The sequence below is a fragment of the Schistosoma haematobium genome, chromosome 7, assembly GCF_000699445.3.
Source record: "Schistosoma haematobium chromosome 7, whole genome shotgun sequence".
Lineage (NCBI taxonomy): Eukaryota > Metazoa > Platyhelminthes > Trematoda > Strigeidida > Schistosomatidae > Schistosoma > Schistosoma haematobium.
The window spans coordinates 3,556,539-3,582,640 of NC_067202.1; the positions used below are offsets into that span (position 1 = coordinate 3,556,539).

At 36.5% G+C, this 26,102-nt stretch overlaps 1 protein-coding gene across 2 annotated transcripts in view; it reads right to left on the bottom strand.

The window, feature by feature from the left end:
• SCAMP5_1 (Secretory carrier-associated membrane protein 5) overlaps window positions 1-26,102 on the bottom strand; it is a 35,489-nt gene that overhangs the window by 4,919 nt on the left and 4,468 nt on the right. For both annotated transcript variants that reach the window (XM_035734364.2, XM_051217817.1), the window contains 4 exons: window positions 23,920-24,177; window positions 9,858-10,149; window positions 7,072-7,173; window positions 1,369-1,486 (listed from right to left, as the gene is read on the bottom strand). In XM_035734364.2, coding sequence (XP_035587725.2) covers window positions 1,369-1,486; window positions 7,072-7,173; window positions 9,858-10,149; window positions 23,920-24,177 — 770 coding nt within the window. The remainder of the gene's footprint in view (window positions 1-1,368; window positions 1,487-7,071; window positions 7,174-9,857; window positions 10,150-23,919; window positions 24,178-26,102) is intronic.

Here is a 26,102-nt window from a genome sequence, read left to right on the forward strand (position 1 = left end):
TTTTTCAATTTATTCTTAACCTCAAATGTTACGCAATGATCTTGCGAACACATAGTTTTCCAATGAGAAGTAATCTCGACAGTGAATGTCAAAATCAAAATACACAAGAAGCTACACATAAGACGATAGATCTCACCTAACGATTATCATTAAAATAATTAAGTGACTAACAAGAACATTGTTCTATTCAATGTGTTATCTTCAGAAAACAGTCCTTAATATTTCATGTAATTCCTGAAAGTCTTTTTTTGTTTTCAACTTCCACTAACAAACTAAATATCTCAGTATATGTATTTATCGAATAGACATGCCCCATTCGTCTTCACTTGCATGAACATTAATTAACAAACAAACACCGTGACATCCTCGCTTGTAATCACTTCTTTATCATATTCATAACTGTAACTGACCAATCTCTCTTGCCGTATTTCTATTATGAATCCAGTGTCTCAATATAGTGTCAGTGTGAGCATCAACACTGGCATACAGTTACATCTACTGACAGGTTCCAAATAGAATGAAACGCGAGTCTTTCACTAGACACTGTCAACAAGATACAAACTATACTAAGAACTAGTATTAAAAACAATTCAAAATATGTAGCTAACAGTGGAAGATATAATTTGAAACCATTCATGCACCACCTTTGAAACAAACTTTTGAATTCTATCCTAGTTTGAAATTCATCAACATATTACACCTATAATCTCACAGTAGATCATACTTGAAACACCCAGCTTTCGTACACCCATTTTCTCAGCTTTAGTCAATTTACGATTATCAATAAGATCTGTAAACTTTGAAAAAACAGTTTAGTCGACAATAAATATGAAATGCTCAACAAATCTTGAAATGTATATTCGCTTCTACGTCTAACATAAAATATTGAGGAATTTTTACAGTTTAAACCACAAATAAGCTTAAATAGACGAACATTTAAAATCTTGAACTACTGAACGACTGTTTCATCCTAGTATGGAACTTCTCAGGGGCAGCACACACTCACGACTTCGTATCCCGCAACCGAACTCAGGAACATTGGTTTCACAAGCGAATGCTAAACCTCCAGATAACTGAGACCGTATCTATCGGTGCTAATATCTCACTTCGATTAAATCACAACACCGCGTGATCCTCATCTATTGCCTACAATGAATTACTGTTTCAATATTCGACACAGTTGAACTTCATCGGTCATGGCTTTTCACCATAACTCTACTTTAGCATACATATTTATCGAATAGACATGAATATACAAACAAACATAAGTTGAAAAGATTTCAGTTTGAACATATGGAAGAAGTGAAATAAGATAACAACAACAACAATAACAGTAAAAAAAAGAGAAAAACCATGATTAAAATTTACCTTAAATAACAGGAAACTACAAAATCCTGCAAGTATACTGAATATTGTAGCAATCAATAACATTAGAACACCAACACCATCATTACGATTTATAGTTTTTATACCATTAATCCAACCACTGTATAACACATTCAAATTGTTTTATAGAAAGGTTATATAAAAGAGAAAAAGAAAATTATGTTTTTTTTTAATGTTTCAATTGTATTAATACAATAAGATAAATTATGCTTATTCAGAGAAATTCAGAGGGACTGTAACTTATGGGCGACCTTTTGGGAGACGTTAAATTGACCTTGAGAGTGTTCATTTAATAACCAGGATTAAATGAGGGTTATAAACCAGTGTGTGAGGAATTAGATTTAATGGTTTCATCACGAACTAACATCAACTATAATATCAAAACTCAATTCAACCAAATGGATGAGTGAATTTCGCGCCAAAATCTGAAAACTCTTATCTTATAGATGATTGGTTCGTTCATAAATTTCGCTGAACTACTATTTTTGTAGTGATATAATCAATATTTTTATCTGATTTAACTTATTGACTAGGTAAACATTTGTATATTTGACTATGAGAGTTATACTTTCAATGTTTGAAGGCTAAGGGATGATATTATTATTTCAGTTACATAAACTGAAAAGTCAATAAAACAAGACTCGAACTTGGATGTCGAACACCTTAACTACTGAGACACTAATGCATAATAGAAATATGTTAAACCCATAAGACAAGTCCTTGAATCCAACTAATTTAATGTAGATTTATTATGATTTGACGTATTGCTTTGGAGCTAGGGTATATGAGTTGTTTGATGTATGTCCTACTGCACAGGTGGGTTGGATGGATGAAAAGAAGCAGTAGATATGTATTAAAAAAATCATAAGACCCTGGTTATTTGATGTGTATTAGTGAAAGTAAATGTGACTGGTCAAGGGATGTGGAAAAACAGTCACACAGCTTATTGACTATTCAATAGATTTACTGCTCCAGACTCATTGAGACTGACTGCTTGTAATGGTATAGAGTAAAGTATTGTCCAGAGTTACTTTGGATTTCTATCTTGGTCATGAATCAGATATCTGATATAACGTGGTCTTGTCTGTGTATAACGGATCGTTCGCGTTTTCAATCTAGAAGTATTATTAAGTTGACCATTTAGTCCAGTCTTATCGTAGTGGTGTAGTATACAGAAGGTAAAAAAATGTTTAAAGTACATCCAGGAAAACATTATTTGAGTCATCTTCACGATGAACAAAAACTTGCAAAAAGCAATCTTTTCATCTGCATAGCATTGAGTAAAACCTTGATATATATATATATATATATATATATATATATATATATATATTGCTGATCTAAAAACCCTAATTGCTATTTCATTGTCACTTGTCTTATCATCACAACCTGTCATTACGGTACAACCATCCTATTTCTAACTATATAAATTACTGTTGGCAATATACTGATACTTGTTTTCTCCATATTTTGAGTTGTTTAAAAGTGGTACAAGCAGCATAGTTTAGAGATGAGAATCGAGAATGCAACCTTTTAGGTTTTTGGGTGAAATTCAAATATCATGTATTACGACGAGTTGTAGAAATAGCTTTGTATAGCGCTCTGAAAGTTTAAAATAACCAACAAACAAAAAAGCTACTTTCAACAATATAGGGTAAAATCATGGTGTTAAACGTATCAAATACTTAATTCTATCTTTGAAGAGAATCGACACTATCACTAAATCATAGCATTTAATCTTGAAATAAAACCTTAATCCGGTAAGAATAAAGTCTACGAATCAACTAATTAGATAACAGCTGTTGGAACATTTTTGCGCAATATCCATTTATTCATATAGTTACACATCACTTGACATTAAGGTTAATATGAGTTCATGATTAAAAATCCTAATTCTAACAAAAAACAATGTGGAGAATTAAAAATCTCTTTTATTGATCTTTGTGAATGTTAGAGAACATAGATAATCTATATCCGTTTAGATAAATCTATATGTTATCAGAAGGGGTTTGTGGAGATTTTAGAAATTTCATAGGTTGAAATCATGAATCAATGGTGGTCTAGTTGGTTAAGCGCCTGGCGCGAGACTGATAGGTCCTGGGTTCGAATCTCCCGGAGCGCGAGACCGTGGATGTGCACTGCTCAGGAGTCCCATACTGGGACGAAACAGCCGTCCAGTGCTTCCAGGTTTTCTAGCTTCAATTGACTCATGATTTCAATCTGTGAAATCTGTATGTTGTTTTATTTTTTCGATTAGAAAACAGAGTAACCTATAGACGACTTTTAAAAAAGATTCACTAATTATTTAAAACCTATTTACACTATTGTTATCTTTTCCATAAATTATTCATCAAGAAAGTGACTGGAAAAATCTTAGGGGTTGATTGAATTTCGTCTTTATACTCTATAATTTAGGACACATGTTCATGAATTTGCGACGTATCCGTTTTTTTTCTAATGTTCAACGTGTATGAGGTATCAAGCCTTTTTTTTCTCTCGTCCAATAAGTACCGCGTGCAGGAGGCTAATTTTCACGGTAGATTTCATTTTATCAGAGGGGGGTATTGTGGAGATTTAAGCAATTTTAATATTTGAATTCATGAGTCAACTGAAGCTAGACCACCATGGGAAACCTGGATGGTCATTTCGTCCTAGTATGGAACTCCTCAGCAGTATGTATCCACGACCCCGCTAAGCGAGATTCGAACTCAGGACCAATCAGTCTTGCGTGCGGAACACTACAGTAGTGTTAACATTAATGACAGGTATGAATAGCAGTAAATGATTGAAATGAAAATCAATATTCTTTTATGGAACAGCATTGACCTATTCAAGTGACGGTATAATCTTTAAAAATGTTGGATAATTCTTGTTCAAACTGTTTTTGGCTTTTACCTATTTGGTTAACGTTTTTTGTGTGCAACTATATTTTGTTTTAATTATCGTTTACTTATAGTGGTTTAAAGAATTTCATAAATGGAAGTGTCACAAATATAGATTTTATAAAAATTAATTTGTACCCGTATTTAAACCGGTCCAGTTATTTTTTCTCAAGACGTTTTAACAACTTGTTTTCTATTCTTGTTGTTGTTGTTGTTGTTATGAATTTTAATTGGAATATATATTTGTATTGATTAGTAGTATTATTTGAGTTCTGAATTAATTGAATCTAGTTCTCAAGTTTCCCCAAGTTATTTCACTCGATCTACATTATACCATATACAATCATCATGTGACTGACTATGCAAGATCTTATATATTGATTCTGATTGATTAATGCATTTTATATGCTACTGATGAACGTTATGTACTGTTTATCATGACGAATGAATCAGTTAAGAGAGAGAGAGAGAGAGAGAAAAAAAAATTATCGGAACTAACCAAAAACTTGAACTTTCTCACACGGTTGCACAAAACTACGATGTTAAATTGATAGCCTTCACTTTGATCAACAATAGTTAATGCTATTAATTCTTTTCGTTTCCCATTAAAATCAAAGTGAAATACACAAACCTTACTTTACATATGGATTAACAATTGGTGGTGTAGTGTATGCTACTTATGTTGACAGATATAAGTAGTATGTAATACCAAACAGAAGTGGAATGCAAGGCAGAAGATTGAGAAGATCAAATTCAAGAAAACGGGAATGTAAACAGAGTAATTGTTATAAAAAACAGGAATGAATAAATAATAAGGTTTGTCAGAGACAACTGATGCAAAGATATGTGAGTCAGCTACAACGTAGGATAAGGCACAGAGATACATCGGTCCAAGTTGCCATACCTCATTAGCACAACAAGATGAACACCGAATTCATAGAAGTAGTTCATTCAATAGTGTTAATATATAAAAGAAACATTGCATATAAGGATAAAATACAGGAAGAACGAATTAGTTCGTAGAAGGAAGGGTATGAAGCGATTTTAATCTCTTAGTTTAAGGGAAGACAGAGAGTGTATACACCCACATCATTGTAATCGATTCTGAACCATGTCACACACAGTCTCCAACCATTGGTTACAATAGTCACGCGAACACCAAACAAGTAGTCTGTGTCTGCCAACATTGCTAAGACCGGAAGTTAGTGACTTCAATGACTGATGCCACGTCTTCGTTTGGCCGCCCCTAACTTTCTCCTAACCATCTCCAACACTTGTCAGCATTGCGCATCGTGGTAATTGGTGTTCAGGCATACGCAACACGTGGCCTAACCATCTCAGTCGATGAACATTCACAACCTCATCAACTGATTCATCATCATTCCCTAATACCATGTGTCTAACCTCACCATTACTTACCCGGTGATCCCAGCAGATGCGAGCAATATTTCTAAGGCATCTGTGGTCAAATACTAGTAGCTTACGAATATCTTCAACTCTTAATGGCCACATTTTGCAGCCGTAAAGTAGAATAGAACAAACTGCCGCGCAGTATACTCGGTCCTTTTATTCACAGACAGATATCTCGCCTTCGCCATAGGTGACGTAAGTTGGCGAAAGCCAAACGAGCTTTTCGAATCCGTGCTGAGATTTCGTCGGACACCAACCCATTAGGGCTGACCAGACTTCCAAGGTAAGTAATCAACCTCCCTCTTCAATTCCTATTATTACTCCTACATCGGAAGATATGTAAATGATGTATTGAATGTGTGGTTTTCATATTTTACCCAAACACTCCGTGATTTTGCATTAAACAATAAATTGGTCTTCCCCATATGAATCTTCGTTCACTACAGTAGCGATCCCGTAAAAGTGATAAACATATGATAAGTGTACATAATTTCCAATTGTATTAACTAATTAAATGAGTTATAATGAACATATGTTTCGTACACTAACTAAGTTGTGTATGATTCATTGAAAATGTGACAGTTAGGTATAGAGGTGTGATATTTACAAACTTGTTTAGGGTAACAAGTTCAACACAACCGATAATAACTTCAAGGTTACGTAATACCAACGTTGTTATGGTACTATTAATCTAGTCTAGCCTGCTTAAACTTACAAAAACAGTTTCTAATACTCTAAGAGAGAGAGAGAAAGAAAGAGTAGAAAATAGACACATTGTCATTTGGTAAAAATAATAACTAGGACTGTTTACTGAATTTTCATTGATCACACACAGTTGATTGTTCGTTTCACTCGATATCGATCTACGGTAACTCATATAAATATAACAAAAAATTCCACAACAAAAAAACTGTCTAAAAAGGTCCCAACAGCAACAAAAAACAACAACAAGTCACTAATAAAAGAAATGTAAAACTATTATGATCAATAAAGGTGAAAGAATAAAGTTAGAAGGTATTTTATAAATTGTAGGCTTCATCTTATCAAATCGATTGAACTAATTAAGCAACAGAAGAAGACGAAGGAGAGGAAAGGAAGAAGGATGGGAGGAGGAGGAGGAAGAAGAAGAAAAGAGGAGGAAAACTATGAGGAGAAAGAAGTAGAAGTATATAAATTGATTTATCCAGCAATAACAATTATATCAGTTGGATCAATAATGTATTGAATAAGTACAAAGTGCAGTTTTAATTACCATGATTCTGAGCAACGTACTCTTCATGTTTAATAAGGAAAAGGGTGTTTACAGCAAGTCTATGAGATTATTCTAAACAGAATAGGTACGTATTGACACTAATATTTTACTTTTTAAAAAAAAACATGTATTCAAGCTTACCATGATCCAAGATAATCAATTCCAAGGCATTGTATTAAAATAATAACGGTTTGTCCAGAAAAGAAAAGGAAAAATAATAAATAATTCGCTGAACTATCTGATCTATTAAGGTAAACAAAATGGAAATAAGAGAAAAAGATATATCAAAAGATGATTAGGTTTATATGAAAGTGAAAAGAAAACTTGTTCAACTTATAGTGATATATTACACTAACTACAAATTTGTATGTACTCAGCAATGAGTTATAACTTGAGATATGATAATTAATGACAGAAGTACGTCGAATAGGTTTATTTATTTATATATTTGAACACAAATATTGATACAAAAGGGTACCGAATACATATGCGCTACACACGTCACTTGGTTTGTATGTGGGCTGTGATACTGCCCGAGTTCTCAGACCGAAGCAGGTGGTTGTCTTAGAGGTCCAGACCCGGAGCCTCTGACCTAAAGGTCTGATTCATAAGGCAGTGGAGCAACGTAAGGAGATGTAGTCCCATGATAACCGGTGACCAACGATTGGTTCATACGCCATTTGTTCCCGCAGGATACTGGAGCCCATGTGCACCAGTGGTTTGTAATCAGGTTTTTCCAACTCCCCTAGATGGAACCTCCGTGTCCGCCAACCCGGTTAAAGCGCTTTTCGTCCTCCAAATTTCGTAAAGAACACCCCGAACTCGAGAAGGCAGTGAGTAAGACTTCCCTGGCAGTGGTTGTATACGCGTAGCCATGTGAGGGCATTTCGAGATTTTGACTTTCCCCCACCCTCGGTCGTACCAGGGCATTTTGGGGCTTGTGGAGGATGATATTATGTCAAGACCACATAGGTCATTCTAGCTTCTGGACAGACCCATTTGTTCATTCTTCTCAAGCCACACTTTGACCTTGTCAATTGTTCGTTTATTAATCCTGACCCTTTTCTATTTGATCGTATTTGTGCTAATTGCTCACCCTATTCATTACGTGTCTGTAATTTATTTTTGTTTGGATATAAATATTGAGTTACGTTTGATCAACTCGAGTTGGCTCTTCGTTGCACGTCATTTTGTTTTGTTTCTCTAATTGTCTGTTTGGATCAATGAAAGTGAGAAATATACATATTCAAAATCCGTTCTCATATTTGGCGTATTTTGTTCCATTATTTCTATAGCGTGAATTGAGACGATAGAAATATACGAGGGTTCGAGGTATGTATATTTCGAAGACAATCATCGTATGATCTAATTGGTGTCAGATACATGGCCATTAAGAACTGACAGATTTAATAGCTGGAATCTAGATATATTAAAAGAACTACGTGTTAGCTCCCAAATACCCTGGTACGGTCGAGAGTGGGGAGAGTCAGCTCTCGCTTTCAAAATGTTCTCACATAGCCACGTGCGCACAACCACTGCCAGGGAAGTCCTACTCAATCTTTTCGCGGCAGGGGTGTTGTTTATGAAATTGAGAGGACGAAAAGCGAAGCTTTAACCATGTTGGAAGATGTGGAGGATCCACCTAGGGGAGCTGGAAACCCCTGATTCCAAACCAATGGTGTACATACATGGGCTCCAGCATCCTGAAGGAAAAAATGACGTATGAACCTAATGTTGGTCACCGGTTACCATGAGACTGCATCTTCTTACGTTGCCCCACTGTCTTGTGGACTAGACCTGTGGGTTGAAGGCTCCGACTGTCACCTCCTAATAAAACCACCTGTTTTGATTTGGTCACCCGGGCAGTATCCCAACCCTCACATAAGTCGAATGATTTATGTGGCATATACCTGTTTAGTGCCTTCGTGTACCAATGTGTTTAAATAATAAAAATAAATAACGTGTTGGGGAAATATAAAGTTATTTACTTAATTCAAACATACTAATTTACCAAGTCTTGAAATACATGATTGTTAATTGAAACTGAAGAACGCTCAGTTGGATTCGAATTTGTTTACTCCATTACCATAAATTACCTGATAATATTCTTAATGAATAAATTAGAAAGCAAATAGATTTTGTTATGTTCGAATGAAGAATAAATGTGAATGGTAACTTGCGGGAATTATTTGTAAACTGTTATTATATATTTCTTCTTATTGGTATGAATAATAAGTAACTAGACCATATATATTCGTATTCCTTTAACCATGAGCTTTCATTTGACTTATTGGCTACTGCAATACGGTTTACCATTCTTAGTTTATTCCCAGTTTATTAGTTACACTATCCCATACTCACAACCACTTTGGCTTGATCTTGTGTAATTATTAATTTTTATTTTATGATATGATGCGGTCTGATGTGTTTCTATATAAAACTACGTATGTCCGAAATATGTGATTCATACAGTGAAAGTTGGTATCGTATTCTGAACTGAACAGCTAGGGCAAGGTGAGAAGCTACTGTACAGAGGACCAATAAGGACTCAAAGTTGACTCGAGGATGTTAGTACTGAATAACGCGTCATTAGTTTGGCACAGTGCCAAGGTCATATAAGTCGTGTTCTAATTGGTGATTCAGTCATGTGATATTATGCATGTACGTATAAATCCTAATTTCTAAACTGATAAGGTTTAATATCTGTTGATACAATTTTAAATGAATCGACTAGAGAATAGTTCAAATTTGACAATGAACTGATACATAGTTTTAAGTGGGGTTTTGTTCGCTGAGCTGAACAGAACTTTGATTGGTTGTCTAACTAAGATCAGTTAGTAGTTTGAACTACGAAAAGTTCTGCGATCTCTAAAAATCTCCTCTACACTGATATTGAGAAATTTTTTGAAAAAAGGACAAACATTTACCTTAATGCTTTATACAAAGGTCGATGCCATCCGAAAAAGCTTATAGGTGGCATAACAAGCACTAATAAAATTGATGCACCAAACAGTGGTCCTTCAGCTGCACCGTTACCAACAATAAAGTAGCCTAGTGCTCCAAACATATTGAATATTAACAAGATAGCATAGCCCAACCAAATACCATAACCCATTTTCGCCATCCATCGACAATCGAATGGAATATCATTTTCAAAATCTTGTCGAACACATGGTTTGCATGGACAGAATGGAGGGAATGGTGGCCAATTATGTGGACCTACAAAATAAAAAGAATCTTTTTTTTTAACAAGACAACTAATACATATGATCATTGTGGACAGTGGTAAATATACAAGTTTATATTTAGGAAAAAAATAGTAACCAGTCATAATCAATCTTAAATACTAGCATGAATGTACTGTTGAGCCTAAGGAAAGTATATTAAGCAAATATAGGAAATCGAACGACGAAGTTGTGAATCTTTACCAACTAAGGAGACTAGGGAATGGTGTTACGTATGTCTTGATACCTATATCGATATGAGGTACATATTAGTCTAAGCTATGTCAGTAAGTGCAGACTTTCTGGTCAGCATTCTCGCAATAACTGTGATCAATTCACTTTTTATCGATACTTGATTACCAGTGACCCTTCATGTATACCTTTTCATCCTTACTTCTTGAACCATATTCTCAATGCTTAATCTTTCTCACTACCATTGATATTATAATTATTTCGACTGCTTAATTATGGCAGTACGTTGCTTTCATATTATTGTGTTAATGTAGGTACAGCAATTTAAACTCTGTGTTGATTATGACCGGTTGACAGAATATTTCATCTTATACTAATATGAACAGATAAGGAATTTCAATAGTTTAGATCATGAGTCAATTGAGACTAGACCATCATAGAAAACCTGGAAGCAGTGAACGGCCGTTTCGTCCTATTGTGGGACTTCTCAGGAAATTAACAAAATGAGAAGTAAGAGAGATTAGTTTCAATTACAATGGGAATTTAAGCATGAGAATTTGACAGTCCACATGATGAAAAGTTGACTAAAAGTTTGTAGAAAGCTAAGTAGAATGAGTGCAATTGTGCCATGATAACAAATTTCGCGCTTTACCAGTCAAAGTTTCAAGATAAAGAGATTAAAAATTTTGTTAGGTGGGCCTCATATCCAGGAAGTTTGAACCTACCGAAATGGTTTAGATCAGTATTCTATGAACTGACGTCACATCTTGGGGTTGTGTAGAAGGTTTAGTTGTGAACGATGAATTAAGCATTGCGCAAGTGTTCATAGGCGTCCTCTTAATCATAACTGTCACGTTGAGTAAGGATGGACGGACAGACAGACAGATATTACTAACATAGAGCCTGGCCTAAGTTGCCAGACCATATTAAGATGACGAGACAAAAATAGCAAGAGAACAAATTAATGTAGTAGCGATGGTAAAAAGAAAGACTAAACCTTGGGGATATGGACTGAAAAAGATAGAATGAGAAGGTATTTATGAATAAATATTGGTGCTCAAAAACTAGAAGATAGGGAAAAAATTTATGTGCTTACGTGACATTAATTCTGAGCCATGTCACACTTCTCCAACCCCTGATCGCAATTATCACTTCGATCCCAACGAGATAGTTTACATCTACGAATATGGCACAGACCAACAGTCAGCGACTTCATAAACTGATGCCACATTTTGATTTGAACACTTCTATCTTCCTTCCAACCTACTTCTAAACGTGTCGAGTGAAGATTCACTACTTCACCAACTGATCTGTCATCCTTATCAATCACCTCAACATGACTACTTATTCGATCATTTCACAAAATGTGAACAAAGGTATTTACAATTGAAAAAACAAACAAACAACCCATTAGCCTACAAATGTCTCCGACTTTCCATTGACTACAGAAATAAGGACAGTACATCTTTAAGCTGAAAAATTCCAATATCACAGAATCAATCACCATTCATAGTTTAACAGATTAATCTTTGAATAACAGACAAAATGTACATTTTTAACTACAAAATGTATTTGTAATGTTTTCAATGAAATACATGTAACTTTCTTCTTGGTGTTGTTGTTCTCTCCATAGTTTATTCAAAAAAAACACAAGAAACCCAATTTAAACTACAAATAACTATCTAATTATAGAATATAAAATGAGTTGCTAGATGAATGGTGAAGCACACTTTTAATGTATAAAGTATCCATTTAAGTGATTATTAAAATGATTGACTAGAGTAGTGATGGTGGAGGAGGGGTGAAGAAAGAGAAAAGAGACAAGGGTAATGACGTAAACATAAAGATATTACATATATACATGAGCATATGATTCAAACTATTTTAATTGTGTGCATTTTTTTGGTAAAAACATTTTGGAAAATGAAAAACAAACAAGCAAAACTTATGAAAATGGAATGTACCTTTTAAAACATGTAAAACAAAGATGATAGACTATGAAGTTATTATTATTATTATTATGATTCTGAAATGAAATAAATGAAGTAAACTGAAGACAACTAAAGAGAGAAAATCGATCAGAAGGGTTTTTTGTGGATATTATAGTAATTTTAATAGTTAAGATTATGAGTCAATTGAAGCTAGACCACTATGGAAAACTTGGAAGCACTGGATGGCCGTTTCGTTCAACTAGTATGGAACTCCTCAGCGGTGTGCATCCATGATCCTGTCTCGTGAGATTTGAACACAGGACCAATCGGTCCCATGAGTGAACGTATAACCTCTAGACGATTGAACAGGCATCAAGTGGTGTTAATGTCTAACTTCAACTAATCCACGAAATTGAACAACACACATCCACCATTATTTTCAGTGAGTTACTATCTCATAAAAGACCAGGTTGAACTCCACTGGTCACTGTTTCTTACTAGAACTCTAGGAAATACCTCTTGAAGTCAGTCACTAGTAAGCATATGCTGATTAGTATCAGAAGGGGCTTTTCGGATATTATAGTAATTTCAATAGTTGCGATCATGATTCAATTGAAGCTAGACCACCATGGGAAACCTGGATATCATTATTAGTAAAAGTTTCGACTTTTTACCGAAATTTGATTAGTCTTAGTTGAAATATGTGCATTTTGTGAGAATTATCTTAATAGAGCCATTATATCATAACATATATATATATAGATGGATTGTAGTTAGAAGTGGAGTTTAACATGCAAGTTTTGTCCTGTCTTGAACTCTTCAGTTGAATTCATTAGCTCAAGAGATAATGTGTTGGTGTTTGAAGCAAAACAATAGTATTCGGTTCGAGTTTCAGTGTGAATATCAACATTGAAATGTATGCACATCCAGTTGACAAGTTTCAAACAAGACAAAACACGTATCCACCTCAAACCATAATCTATCTCTCTTCTAAAACTAGTAGAAAAAAAATATAGTTCATCAACTGATACTATACATAGATGATACAACCTATTGAAAAGTGTTTAGATCAAAGTTGTTAACAAAATCAGACATTGTATATAGAGAAACTATTTTTTTCGCACAAACAAAACACAACGAGGAACAAATGTGATAACTGGTGATATGTTTTAGGCAATAAATTATATTTTATAACTTAAGGGATAGACTAATTTCATTATCATAATCATCCCTAGTTCTCCACATCAAAATCAACTGGTGTAATCTAGGGTTAAAGTTAATACCTTCACTACAAAATTCATTTTAACTCATCGAAAATAACTGATTAAGCCAGTCGAAATCAGATTCGAATTTGAAGTAGGACAGTGTTAAAAACGCAAGTCAAACTCAACAATCTTCACGATACCTTATAGTTACACTCATGTGCTTACTAGTGACTAAATTCGAGAAGTAATCATCTGGGTTCTAGTGAGGAGTCATGATCAATGAAGTTTCAGCCAAGTCGGGGGGGGTGAGGCAATGGAAGATAGTCACGCAATATCATCACTTGACCTAAGTTACCAATGTTAAGCCATTAGGTGACAACTTAGTAATCAGGAGGTTAGGTGGTCGCTAGAATGCCTAACGACTTTGGATTTGATCCCCGGTGGGGACTTAGACTTGTATTAATGAAGAAACAGCTATCTAGTGCCTCCTAGTTTTCAACGGTCGTTTAATAAAGATAATCCAGTTGTATACTTCATTATAGACTATTAGATATTTATGTATATATCAAATTTATTTGAAAGCTCAACCTACAATCGATTAAATAAAGGCAAAATAGTAAGTAAAAGTAAATTTGTAAATTGTAAATAAAATAATACTGAGTATGTGAAGTTTTATGTTAGACAAAAGTTTGTGAGTCATTTTATGGGGGAACAGCATATGGATACAGACAATTACATATACATACATACATACACCTAAACCATTGTACACGAGCAGAACATGGAGCCTGGAGTAACATGGTAATACTGGAAAGTGGAATTCTCACTTCACATGATGAAAAAAACACTACAGAGTGGTTGAAAGATACAAACAACAACTTAATTAGATAGAATAAGAAACATTAACTGTGTAGAAGTATATATACATATGTGTCAGTGTGTACATGTGAGTATGGTCTATGTGAAGAGGATAAAGACTAGTCATGATTATTATATCATTACTAAGTAGAAAATACGAGATCACATCAAAAAAATACTACATACCAAACATTCTTTATATGCAATTTTTATTGATGTGTATTGAGAATTTTATACTGCACTGAACAGATTATTATTGCTACTAAAATATAGGCAATTAAAGACGCGACTCATTTTATGGTAATGAGTAGGGGTGTCTTCGAAGCATTGCTCGTATATCCTCGGACCACCGAGTAAGTAATTCAGTTGTTAGGAAACGGGTACTAGGTAAGGATGGAAAATCAATTGATGAAGTAATGGAACTTCATCAGTTGAGATGGCTGGGACATGTGTTACATATACCTAACCACCGACTGCCCCGACGAGCGATGTTTCATGGTGGAGTAGGTTGGAAAAAAGTTAGAGGCGGCCAGACCAAAACATGACACAAATCCATGAATTCACTGACAAGTGAACTGAGCCGTGTTGGTAGATGTAGACTACCTGGTTGGGATCCGTGAGATAATAGCAACCGGTGGTTAGAGACCTTAAGTGATATGGCTCAAAATCGCTTGTAATGGCGCAGGTGAATCCACTCTTTGTGTTCTCTTCCCTTGAATAACACCTTCAAACCCTAATTTTTCTGATTACAGCTTATAATTTTACTACATCTAGCAGTACGGGATTTGAATCGACCACAGCATCTCTGTGCTAATGTGGTGTGGCAACTCGAACTGATGTACTTACGTACGAAGTTCTACGTTGTTACTGACTGACTGACTGAGTTATCATGAACGAATTACTTAATTGAATTGTCTGAAAGAGTAAATTATAAACAGATTAAATGATTATTATCATATCCATATGATTACCATTACTATTATTATTATTATCATCATTACCATTATTAAACGTCAGATGATGGATGAAAGTATGAGATTGATTGTCAATCATTAATTAATTAATAATAGTGGTAGTAGTAATAATAATCACAGTAACAGTAATAATAATAATTATTATTATTACAGTTATAATAATAATTTAATTCAATTTCATATATTTAGGAAATTAAGGAACATTAAGTGTCAGTCAGTTACAACGTAGGATAAGGCACAGAGATACATCGGTCCAAGTTGCCATACCTCATTAGCACAACAAGATGAACACCGAATTCATAGAAGTAGTTCATTCAATAGTGTTAATATATAAAAGAAACATTGCATATAAGGATAAAATACAGGAAGAACGAATTAGTTCGTAGAAGGAAGGGTATGAAGCGATTTTAATCTCTTAGTTTAAGGGAAGACAGAGAGTGTATACACCCACATCATTGTAATCGATTCTGAACCATGTCACACACAGTCTCCAACCATTGGTTACAATAGTCACGCGAACACCAAACAAGTAGTCTGTGTCTGCCAACATTGCTAAGACCGGAAGTTAGTGACTTCAATGACTGATGCCACGTCTTCGTTTGGCCGCCCCTAACTTTCTCCTAACCATCTCCAACACTTGTCAGCATTGCGCATCGTGGTAATTGGTGTTCAGGCATACGCAACACGTGGCCTAACCATCTCAGTCGATGAACATTCACAACCTCATCAACTGATTCATCATCATTCCCTAATACCATGTGTCTAACCTCACCATTACTTACCCGGTGATCCCAGCAGATGCGAGCAATATTTCTAAGGCATCTGTGGTCAAATACTAGTAGCTTACGAATATCTTCAACTCTTAATGGCCACATTTTGCAGCCGTAAAGTAGAATAGAACGAACTGCCGCGCAGTATACTCGGTCCTTTTATTCACAGACAGATATCTCGCCTTCGCTATAGGTGACGTAAGTTGGCAAAAGTCAAACGAGCTTTTCGAATCCGTGCTGAGATTTCGTCGGACACCAACCCATTAGGGCTGACCAGACTTCCGAGATAAGTGAAGATGTCGATGCGTTCGACTACTTCACTCCCTATCCTTAGTTTAGGTGCTGACGCAGGCCATTCCTGGAGCAACAATTTGGACTAAATGTACAATATCTCGAAATTCTTCGCAGCACTAGAGTCATCACTCAAGACTTCCAGAATAAGTGAGGAAACGAAACAAGAAGTAAGGCAAACTATAGTACCGTTAACTCAATGGATGAAGGAAAACAACCAACTGACCCCACAAGAACAAAAAGCTTTGAAGGAACTCAGAACTGGAAAGGATATTGTCATAGTTCCGGCGGACAAAGGACGCACCACAGTGATTATGGACAAAGAAGAATACGTCGAAAAAGCCGAGGAACTAATTGAGTATAAGAGTGCATACAAACTGATGGACATAAATCCAGTCAAAAGGCTAGACAACCGAATCTCAAAGACTTTAAACAAGCTCATCAAAGCAGGAGAAATAACAAAGCAAGATCAATGGAGAATGAAATCCAATGGACCAGTGCTCCCTCGAATCTACAGCAGGCCGAAAATACACAAACCAAACATCCCACTACATCCAATCGTGGCACTTCCCGGAACGCCAACATACAATTTGTCAAGAGAAATCTCACGAATATTGAAACATTTGGTGGATTCAGCCAACCATTCCATCAAATCCCCCAAACAATTCCTTGACCAGATTAAGAACATTCAAACCAACGACGACGAGCTGATGATATCTTTCGATGTAACAGTGCTATTCACCTCAAATGAACTAAACTTAGTAAAGGAAACTCTATCCCTGCTTCTCACCAACGACGCACATCTCGCAAAGTACACGAAACTCCAAAGTCAAAGTTTACTAGAACTCATCGATCTATGCTTAATAACATATTTTCAATTCAACAACAAAATCTACGAACAAACAAAAGGGACACCGATGGAAATAGAATAGGCATTGCACACAAACCAACAAAATCCCTACAATCAATCCTATGCAAACCAAAAGATGAAATGACAAAAGAAGACAAACCAAACATCATCTACAAAATAAATTGTGCCAACTGCGAAAAAACACTACATCGGACAAAGCGGACGCTCTCTTCATGTTCGCCTGCATGAACATCAATTAGCAGTCAGACGCCATGACATGTGCTCACTTATATCAATGCACGTGGATAACTGCGGACAGACATTTGACTGGAAAATGTGGGGATTTTGGATAGAGGCAATTCCAAAAACATCAGAGAATTTTTAGAAGCTTGGGACTCAAGGTCAGTCAGCAATAAACAAGCACATTGAGATCGATCCAATTTAACAACCAATCAGGAAAATTATGCACAAACATAGGAACAAAAATCAAACCAACGGGAGATACAACCAAAACAAAGAAGTAAACAATGACAGGTTTAATGTTAACAAGAACCAATCAACATTGAGGTGTACAGGACAAGTTGTGAACCATATGTGGAGAAATTCGAACACATGATTTCTGCCTGAAGTTTGTGCTAATGATGTCGTTCAGAAGAACGATGAAAGCTCCACTACCAAACCACCCAGCTCAGAGAACAACACTTCATCAAAATCATCCACCTAAGCTACAAATCTTCTCCACGATCTCAGAAACAATTATTTTTGTTTACTTGTCTTTATTCATGCTGTGACATGTTCGATTTATTTAATTTATCAAATTATCTAATTTAGTCAAAAATCCATAGTCAGCGATGATGTTAGTCAGTGGATTTTTTTGCATCAGATCTACACATAAATACATACATACATACATACAACTGTTATCTTAACACAATTTCTTCCCCTTTTCATACCACATTTTTCATACTCACTATAGTAAATTCTTATTTTCAGCATTGTTAACATGATTGGAAACTCCGCCTGTAGCTCTTATAGGGTTACTGCCGGTCCCAAGCCCGGGTAAAGGAGGAGGGTTGGGCTTGGGGTTAGCGTCCCCATCCCGTAGAAAACTAACTCGCTAAAAAACGCTTACCAGAAAAAATAATCCAAACAATTTTAACTCTGCCCTGGGAGTTAGAAGGTCTTCATTTAGAAGAATTATGACGCTTCATGGTGAAAGCCGAGTTCCTTCGGAAGCCACGAGGCCGATGCCCCTTCTAACAACCAAAGCAAAATTTTTATAGGTACATTGAACGTTCGAACAATGTGGGAAACCGGGAAGACCATTCATATAGCAATGGAAATGAGGAGATACAACTTAGCAGTACTGGGAATCAGCGAAACCCACTGAACCCAAGCTGGACAGAAAAGGCTAGCTACGGGAGAGATGCTGCTATACTCCGGTCACGAAGAGGAAAATGCTCCACACACTCAGGGAGTCGCTCTTATGCTGTCCAAAGTAGCACGAAATGCACTTGTAGGATGGGAATCTCACGGATCCGGAATCATCAAAGCATCATTCAAAACAAAGAAGGAGGGGATCTTAATGAATATTATCCAATGTTATGCACCCACCAATGATAGCAACGACGACATTAAAGATCAGTTCTACGAGCGGCTGCAGTCAATCATTGAGAAATGTCCAAGAAAGGACCTAACTATTCTGATGGGAGATCTAAATGCCAAAGTCGGAATAGACAACACTGGATATGAAGATATTATGGGACGACACGGACTGGGAGAAAGAAACGAAAATGGAGAAAGATTTGCAAATCTATGTGCATTCAACAAATTGGTCATAGGAGGCACAATATTTCCACACAAGCGTATACACAAAGCTACATGGATCTCACTGGACCACACTACAGAGAACCAAATAGATCATATTTGCATCAACAAAAAATTCCGAAGGACAATGGAAGATGTGAGAACCAGGAGAAGTGCTGACGTAGCTTCAGATCACCACCTAGTTGTGGCCAATTTAAAACTGAAGCTAAAAAAGAACTGGACAAGTGGACAAACAGCACTACATACAGCCTTCCTTCGAGATACTGACAAACTCAGTGAATTCAAGATAGCTCTCAACAACAGGTTCCAAGCCTTACAAGATCTACTGAAAGAAGAAGAAACTAGTATGGAGGACAACTGGAAAGGCATCAAAGAAACATTGACTTCAACGTGTCAAGAGGTTCTGGGCCTAAAGAAACACCATCATAAGGAATGGATCTCTATAGAAACACTGGACAAGATCAAAGAAAGGAAGAACGAGAAGGCAGCAATTAACAACAGCCGAACACGAGCAGAGAAAGTCCAAGCACAAGCTGAATATATAGAAGCAAACAAACAAGTGAAGAGGAGCGTTAGAGCCGACAAGAAGAAATACGTGGAAGAACTAGCAACGACGGCAGAAAAAGCTGTTAGAGAAGGAAATATGAAACAGCTTCACGATACAACGAAGAAACTAGCAGGGAAATACAGTAAACCAGAGAGGCCGGTCAAAGACAAAGAAGGCAAGCCAATCACCGAAATTCAACAACAGCGTAACAGATGGGTAAAATACTTCGATGAACTCCTGAATAGGCCGGCTCCAATGAATCCACCGGACATCGAAGCAGCACACATAGATCTTCCTATAGATGTCAACCCACCAACGACGAAAGAAATCAGAATGGCCGTCAGACAAATCAAGAACGGGAAAGCAGCAGGACCCGACAACATACCAGCTGAAGCACTGAAATCAGACATCGAAGCAACCACAAGCATGCTTTACCTTCTATTCAAAAAGATTTGGGAGGAGGAACAAGTGCCGATGGACTGGAAAGAAGGACACCTCGTCAAGATTCCAAAGAAAGGAGATCTGAGCAAATGTGAAAACTACAGAGGCATTAGACTACTGTCAATACCAGGGAAAGTCTTCAACAGAGTGTTGCTGAACCGGATGAAGGATGCAGTAGACACCCAACTTCGAGATCAACAAGCTGGATTCCGTAAGGATCGGTCGTGCACAGACCAAATTGGAACACTACGGATCATCGTCGAACAATCAGTTGAGTGGAACTCATCACTATACATCAACTTCATTGATTATGAAAAGGCATTCGATAGTGTAGATAGGAGGACATTATGGAAACTTCTTCGACACTACGGAGTTCCTGAGAAGATTGTCAATATTATCCGAAACTCATACGACGGACTACAGTGCAAAGTAGTGCATGGAGGACAGCTGACAGATGCATTCCAAGTAAGGACCGGAGTCAGACAAGGCTGTTTACTCTCTCCCTTCCTCTTTCTTCTCGTGGTCGACTGGATTATGAAGACCTCGACATCTGAAGGAAAACACGGAATACAATGGACAACTCAGAATCAATTAGACGATTTGGACTTCGCATATGACCTAGCCCTCCTATCACGTACACACGAACAGATGCAGATGAAGACAGCCAGTGTAGCAGCAGTCTCTGCATCAGTAAGCCTCAGCATACACAAAGGGAAAACCAAAGTCCTCAAATTCAAAGCGGAAAACAACAATCCAATCACTCTTGATGGCGAAACTCTGGAAGATGTAGAGTCCTTCACATACCTAGGAGGCATCATCGATGAACAAGGAGGTTCAGATGCAGACGTAAACACAAGGATTGGCAAAGCAAGGGCCGCATTCCTACAATTGAAGAACATATGGAACTCAAAACAACTTTCAACCAATATCAAAGTGAGAATCTTCAATACGAACGTTAAGGCAGTTCTACTGTATGGAGCTGAAACTTGGAGAACTACAACAACCACAATCAAGAAAGTACAAGTATTTATAAATAGCTGTCTACGCAAGATACTCAACATCCATTGGCCGGATACCATCAGCAATAGCCTTTTGTGGGAGAGAACAAACCAACTTCCAGCTGAAGAAGAAATTAGGAAAAGACGATGGAAATGGATAGGACATACATTACGCAAATCGTCAAACTGCATCGCGAGGCAAGCCCTAACTTGGAATCCTGAAGGGAAGCGGAAAAGAGGAAGGCCAAAGAACACATTGCGTCGGATAATAGAAGCAGATATGAAAACGATGAATTACAACTGGACGGAGCTAGAAAGGATTGCTCAGGACAGGGTTGGATGGAGAATGCTGGTGGGCGGCCTATGCTCCTTCACGAGGAGTAACAGGCGTAAGTAAGTAAGTAACATGATTGGATGACTGGTTTAGTACACACAGTTAACCGGAGAACCATATAATCATTTATATTCGATAATTTTAGTGTTCGATTAAATTTCCCTGAAAATGCTTGAGCCAAATTGTCAAGCGAAATGTTAGATTTCCTTAAAGTTTAATTTCTGAGATTCTTTACGTACATAATTTTCTTAATGTCTTACACAAACTCGGATCCCGACTACCGTGAAACTATTCGTTCAAACCTAAAGAAAAGTTCTTATGAAAGATATAAGTTCGAATCCCACAGGAAGTATCACTTCGATTAAGAATACAGCTACGCCTTGATGATGAGTGGGAAATAACACGAAACTCAGGTTAAGGAGAGTTTCTTTTCGACTACTTTTAAACCACCTAACAAGTCGGCATGATGCAAAGGATGTTGAATCGCTTAGATTAACGACCATATTGTAACTTGATCGATAACATTCGATCAGAACTAAGAAAGAGTAGAGAAACATAACTTTGTTAAGTACTCGGTAATTAATCATTTGTAAAGTTATCTTATAAATCACTATAATTAGGATAACATTAGCTGATATAATGTTTATTCAAAGTGGATTTAACAATTTCTAACTTGTATTTATAATCACACTATGCATTATTATTATTATTTGGACACATGAATATTGGTACAAGAGAGCGCCAATATATATGCGCCACAGATTGAATTACATCTATGTTATACATTACTTACATAAATCACATGTGATTATATCAAACAACTCTTCTCATCAATTGGTTCATTTGTGATAAACGATTTAAAAACGTGTAGGTATTATATACACATATAAACGTGTGTAATTAACTTTTAGTAAAGAGATATTTTTGTTTAGTGCTTTTTTTAGCAAGGTTATTTTCTACAGAGAATCCTGGTGGGCGGCCTATGCTACTCCATAAGGGGTAACAGGCATAAGCAAATAAGAAAATATTTCAGAAACCGTTTAAATTGTATTGTTTGTGTTTATGAAAGGTCCAAATAGATATGGAGTGAGAACGCACAACAGATTAGGAAGAAGAGAGGAAGAATTCTTACACCCTGCTTTGGAGTCATTATAGTGAAAAATCGTTAAACTGTACAACATACTTTGTAACGAATTTCAAAGTTTCATGAATCCATAATAAAAGAAATAAAGTAGATATGAATACATACAGGCAAGTGGAATTTAATACTTGGCAGAACTAAACTTTACGTTGAAGTGGATTAACAGGAGTTGCAACAGGTTGAAAGAAAGTTAAAAGGGCGAAGCCGAAATGTGGCATCAGGCTATGAAGTTGCTAGCTTTTAGTATGAAGTTGTGGAGACTGTTGAGCTTCATTGAAATCACGAATTGATCTAAACTAGATCACCATTGAAAACCTGGAAGCACTAGACGGTCGTTTTGTCCCAGTGCAAAACTCCTCAGCAGTGAGCATCCAAGATCCTATACGCAGGACTCTAACTCAGGAACTCTAGTCTCGCGAGAACACTCGACCTCTAGACCAGAGTCGGGATCCCACGGAGTTAATGTCTAACGTCAACCAATCGTGGATGAGCACCGCTGAGGAGCCCCACACTAGGACGAAACAGCCGTCCAATGCTTCCAGGTTTGCAAGAGTGGTCTGATATTGATCGGTTCATGATTTTAATGAAAGTTACTAACTTGTTGAACTGAGTCATGTAGGTGTAGGTACAGACTACTTGATTGGAGTCTGTGTGATTATTATAAGCAACTGCTGAATACACTGAATGACAATTGAAAATCATTTGTAATAGCACAGATACATTCATTTATCTTCCTAAAATACTCATAGTTTTTATTGAGTAAACTTGTTTTTTTCTTCTCGAATCATATTGTATATACGTCTGATGTTGTTTACTATCACCGATACTCTTATTACTTCCAATACTTTGCAATGTGTCCAGATAATTTTGTCTAGTTGTGCTGATGTGGCATAATCATTAAGGTCAATGTATAAACTTTCAGTTAACCCATTAACTATTGTTATACGATTTAATGTTACCAATTTGTTGCCAGTCTACTACATACAGTTTACCCTATTCATGAACACTTTTGGTTTGTTGATGCGATATGGTCCAGTATATCTGCATAGAAACCCATACTTACTTAAAGTGTAACATAATAGGGACTGATGTATAAATTCTCTTATACACTTGAGGTATGAAATAGAGAAAGGTCTGAGAATAGTGAACCAATATGAAATCAGTTCTCGTCGACTCAAGGTTAACTGTGAAGGTCAAGAGTGTAATCAGTCAACTCTAGGACGTTGAGTTATAAACGGAATAGTTGACACGAGATAGAAAAAATTGTAGTCAGAATTCTGATTGGTGATTTTAACACGTGATATCGATTAGCGATCTCAAGTCATAACACCTACTGTATCAGATTTTATGCTTATTAATTGAAATGAAAACAAAAGATATATATATATATATAAAACAAAACTCACTTGGACCTGAATGAATTGTATTCACACGAGCTTGTTGTTCTTTTTCTCGACGATCTAATTCGGCTGCACGAGCTTCAAGTTCAGCTTGTCTACGCTCCAAGGCTAAGACGCTTTCATTACCACCACCAGCTGTAGCTTTTGAATATGGTGAATACATTTCCGTAGGTGGTATTGGTGGTGGGGGAATATCGAAAACATAATTTTTATTTCGATTATCTGAAGATGATTCGTTAGTTTCAGGTGTTAAAGATTCATATTCTTTGAAAGAAACGAAAAAAAAGAGTGAAGGAAAGGAAACAGAACTATTAGGACTAACAGAAAACTGGTCGACAGATAAAGTAACAAATTTCGTTGGATGCTTAATAATAATTGATAGGTCACAGATAAAGCAGAAGTGCTTCGCTTCAACAACAAAACAGATTATTAGGGTTGTTTGATTAATTATCCAGTTTTCAATCGTTGCTCTTCATTTAATTACAATTAGTGAATGTGACAAATCATTAAATTGAGTCTAGAAAACAGCTACTGGGGGACTGCATGGCATAATTTGCATCATTAATCGACCAGCATTTTATTCATTATTTTAACAGTCAAAGTGAGCTCAGAACACCGAACCTATGATCAACATAGTGAGTCGAACGCAACCTAAACCTGGAAGATGTGTACATCGGTTCAAATTGCGGCACCCTATCAGCACAGCGAGATAAAATTGTCAGAGCGAATTCCAGAGTAGCATTATTAATGTGAATGAAAGATTATGGATCAGAGATATAATTTGAAATAAGAATTAGTGAAATAAAAATTTATGAGGAACCTAGAAACTCATGATCTGAAGGGCGACAAAGAGAATACATTTGGACCATTGGGGATGATTTTCAGGCATGTCACTTAAAGTCGCTAACCATTGGTTACAATCATCACTTTGACGCCAACCAGGTAGTCTGCGCCTATCTACATGGCTCAGTCCAACAGTCACTGTCTTCAAGGACTGATGCGATATCTTAGTTTCCCCATACTTAATTTTCTTCTAACCTACTTCATACGACAGCCATCACCACGCGTCAAGGTAGTTGTGGATGGGCATAAGTAATAAGATAAGAACAAGAATGAACATAAACAATTTATCCAACTCATTAAAGTAATGGAGCACTTCAAGTTGTTATCCTTCCTAATCGTACTATACTCATCAATAATAGTGATTAGAGCAATCGACTGCGAACCGTTGGAGTGGATATTCAAACTCCGCTTCTCCAACTTCAATTAGCGCACCAGAACCTTAGGTAAAAACATGAGTTAAAATAGATTTTGGTGGCATATATGTTTTTATCTTTGTCTACATCCTGAACATACTAGTTCATAAGTTTGATTGATGTTTTAATTTCTTTAAATTTAATCTCGTCAATATTCTTCTTGTACGGTGATAAAAAGTGTAGCAACTTAACCTATGTCCATTTATGTTAGGCTATTTCATTTATTTATCTTAACACATAAATATTGGTACAAGGAGGCACCAAATACATATGCGCCATACAGATCTCATTCGATATGTGTGAGGGCTGTGATATTGCCCGGGTGCCCAAACCGAAGCAGGTGGTTTTCTTAGGGGGTCACACCCGGAGCCTTCAACCTGAAGGTCTGATCCACAAGACAGTAGAGCAACGTAGGAAGATGTAGTCCCATGGTAGCCGGTAACCAACGATTGGTTCACACGCCATTTGTTCCTTCAGGATACTGGAGCCCATATGCACCATTGGTTTGGAATGAGGGTTTTCCAACCCCCCCTAGGTGGACTCTCCATGTCCACCAACCGGGTTAAAGCACCGAACATTCGCTTTTCGTCCTCTCAATTTCGTAAACAACACTCGTGGTGCGAGAAGGCAATGAGTAGGACTTCCCTGACAGAGGTTATATACGCGTGGCCATGTAAGAGCATTTCAAGAGGGAGAGCGGACTCTCCCCACTCTCGGCCGTACCAGGGCACTTGGAGTACTACACTATTCATGAATAACTAACGAATAGTTACTATTTATCGAACTAAATAGTGGTCATTAAAAATTTTCATGAAACTAAAAATTCAAGTTCAGATGTCGAGTTAGTGAAAATTAATTAAAACTAGTAAATAAATTACCTAATAAAATAAGAACCAAGTTATAGTGAAGTTACATTTAGTTACTATATACAGC